This window comes from Terrapene carolina, unplaced genomic scaffold (genome assembly GCF_002925995.2).
Source record: "Terrapene carolina triunguis isolate 2854851 unplaced genomic scaffold, T_m_triunguis-2.0 Scaffold211, whole genome shotgun sequence".
NCBI lineage: Eukaryota > Metazoa > Chordata > Testudines > Emydidae > Terrapene > Terrapene triunguis.
The window spans coordinates 14091316-14093099 of NW_020664562.1; the positions used below are offsets into that span (position 1 = coordinate 14091316).

General features: G+C 37.8%; 1 protein-coding gene across 1 annotated transcript in view; it reads right to left on the minus strand.

The window, feature by feature from the left end:
* LOC113407409 (G-protein-signaling modulator 2-like) overlaps positions 1-1784 on the minus strand; it is a 34555-nt gene that overhangs the window by 15146 nt on the left and 17625 nt on the right. The window contains exons 2-3 of the mRNA XM_026655899.2: positions 1127-1250; positions 716-831 (exon numbers count right to left, since the gene is read on the minus strand). Coding sequence (XP_026511684.2) covers positions 716-831; positions 1127-1250 — 240 coding nt within the window. The remainder of the gene's footprint in view (positions 1-715; positions 832-1126; positions 1251-1784) is intronic.

Consider the following 1784-nt stretch of genomic DNA (forward strand, 5'->3'; position numbering starts at 1 on the left):
CTTTTTACAGATCCAGACTAACACAGCTACCCCTCTGATGTTTGACAAATGTTCAGGTCAGTTCTTCTCCCTTTTGAAAACATGAGGAGTCCTGGGCTTTACAGCTGAAATCTGAATTCATATGTAGCCCATGTACCTAACGTTTAATTTTACTGAACTCTGCGCAGCAACTATATTTGCCTTGCTGTGCAGAAGATTAGGAGATAAAGAAGGGATGTTCGTGAATAAAGTATGAGTATATAGCCCACTATGCAAGACTGCCTTTGGCATGTTTCAGTTATTTCCTAATGCACTACCAATCTCAATTCAAGTACTTAAAGTCTGTGGATCATCATCCTAGAATTTGGTGGGTATCAAGGCAACATGCTTAGGACAGAGGAAGCTAGTAAAAGCATGTTAACAGAAAGCAATAACCTGTACTATGAAGAAGTGCCTCTTTAAATATTCCTTCTTACTAGAAAAGGTAGAGAAGACATAATACAAAAATCCAGACTTTAGGAAAGGCTGAACAGTCAAATGACTAGAAAATTAATTTAAAAATTCCGTTAAGCACTGCATAATTAATTCTCTCCCAATCTGTGTTGTAAGGATGATTATAAAGCAATATATCAAATGCTAAGCATTATTATTACTAACAGAGGTAAAGACTTGCCTACTTTGATTATGTAAAAAAGAATTGGTACTATGTTTATATATAAGAAATAAATTAACTAACTTGTAGTATTCAGAAGCTGTTTCAAATTCGCCCAGGAATATGTAGGCATTTCCAAGATTGCTGTATGCTCTTCTTTCAGCAGCTCTATCACCAAATTCTTTTGCAATTAGGAGACGCTTAAAAACACAGAATCTTACTGATGTACTCAGTCATTGCACTTCACAAATTTATCTCCAAGAAAACATTTATAGGGCTTTACCACTTCATATCAACATTTGATTGCTCTACAAGCAAACAACTCTTGAAAAGATTGTATAAGCGCTTGAATCTGTACTATTAAGTATCAGTGAAGTATGGTAAGTTAGCATTTAAAAAGCCTACAGAGAAAATACATGCATACAGAGGATCAATCAGCAGCTGAAAAGTGTTCTGCTAAAATAAACAAAATTCCATAGAAGTACAGTCTTGTACCTGTTCATGGGCTATAACAGCATTCCTGAAGTTGCCTAGAAGGTAATGTGTATTCCCCAGATTTCCATACGCACGTCCCTGGGCTGCTCTATCACCCAACTCTGTCACTATTGTCAAGTTTTCCCTGATGAGGGGGAAAGAAAAAAAAAAAAAAAAAAAGAGACCTAATAGGTTGTTCATAGGAAACTACAAGCCATAAAATAATTGGTCTTCCCATTACTACAAAGGAAGAGATTATTTTCCCTTTACTGCCTGACTTAGTGGCCTTGACATAGCACTAAGCATTACCCAGTCTGATACCAGCAGATACTAGACTCTGTTTTATCCTCCGCAGGCTGGTGTGCTCAGCTCTTGGAACAGGGGAAGATCATCTGCTCAGAACCTGCTAGCCAGTCTCAAAGTACATCTCAAAATACATCCATTCTCCTGTGACAGTTGTGGCGTTTCCAGCACGAAGTGAGTAGAGGTTACTTAAGGAAAAAGACCAAATGACAACTCAGATCTGCTGGTGCACAGGTCTTAACTTTTCATCTCTTATCCTGGTTCCTGAGCAGATGGGCAGGGTCCCAAGATGTTGGAATGACTTATAACAGGTAAAAACAACAAGGAGTCGTTGTGACACCTTAGAGACTAACAAATTTATTTGGGCATAAGCTTT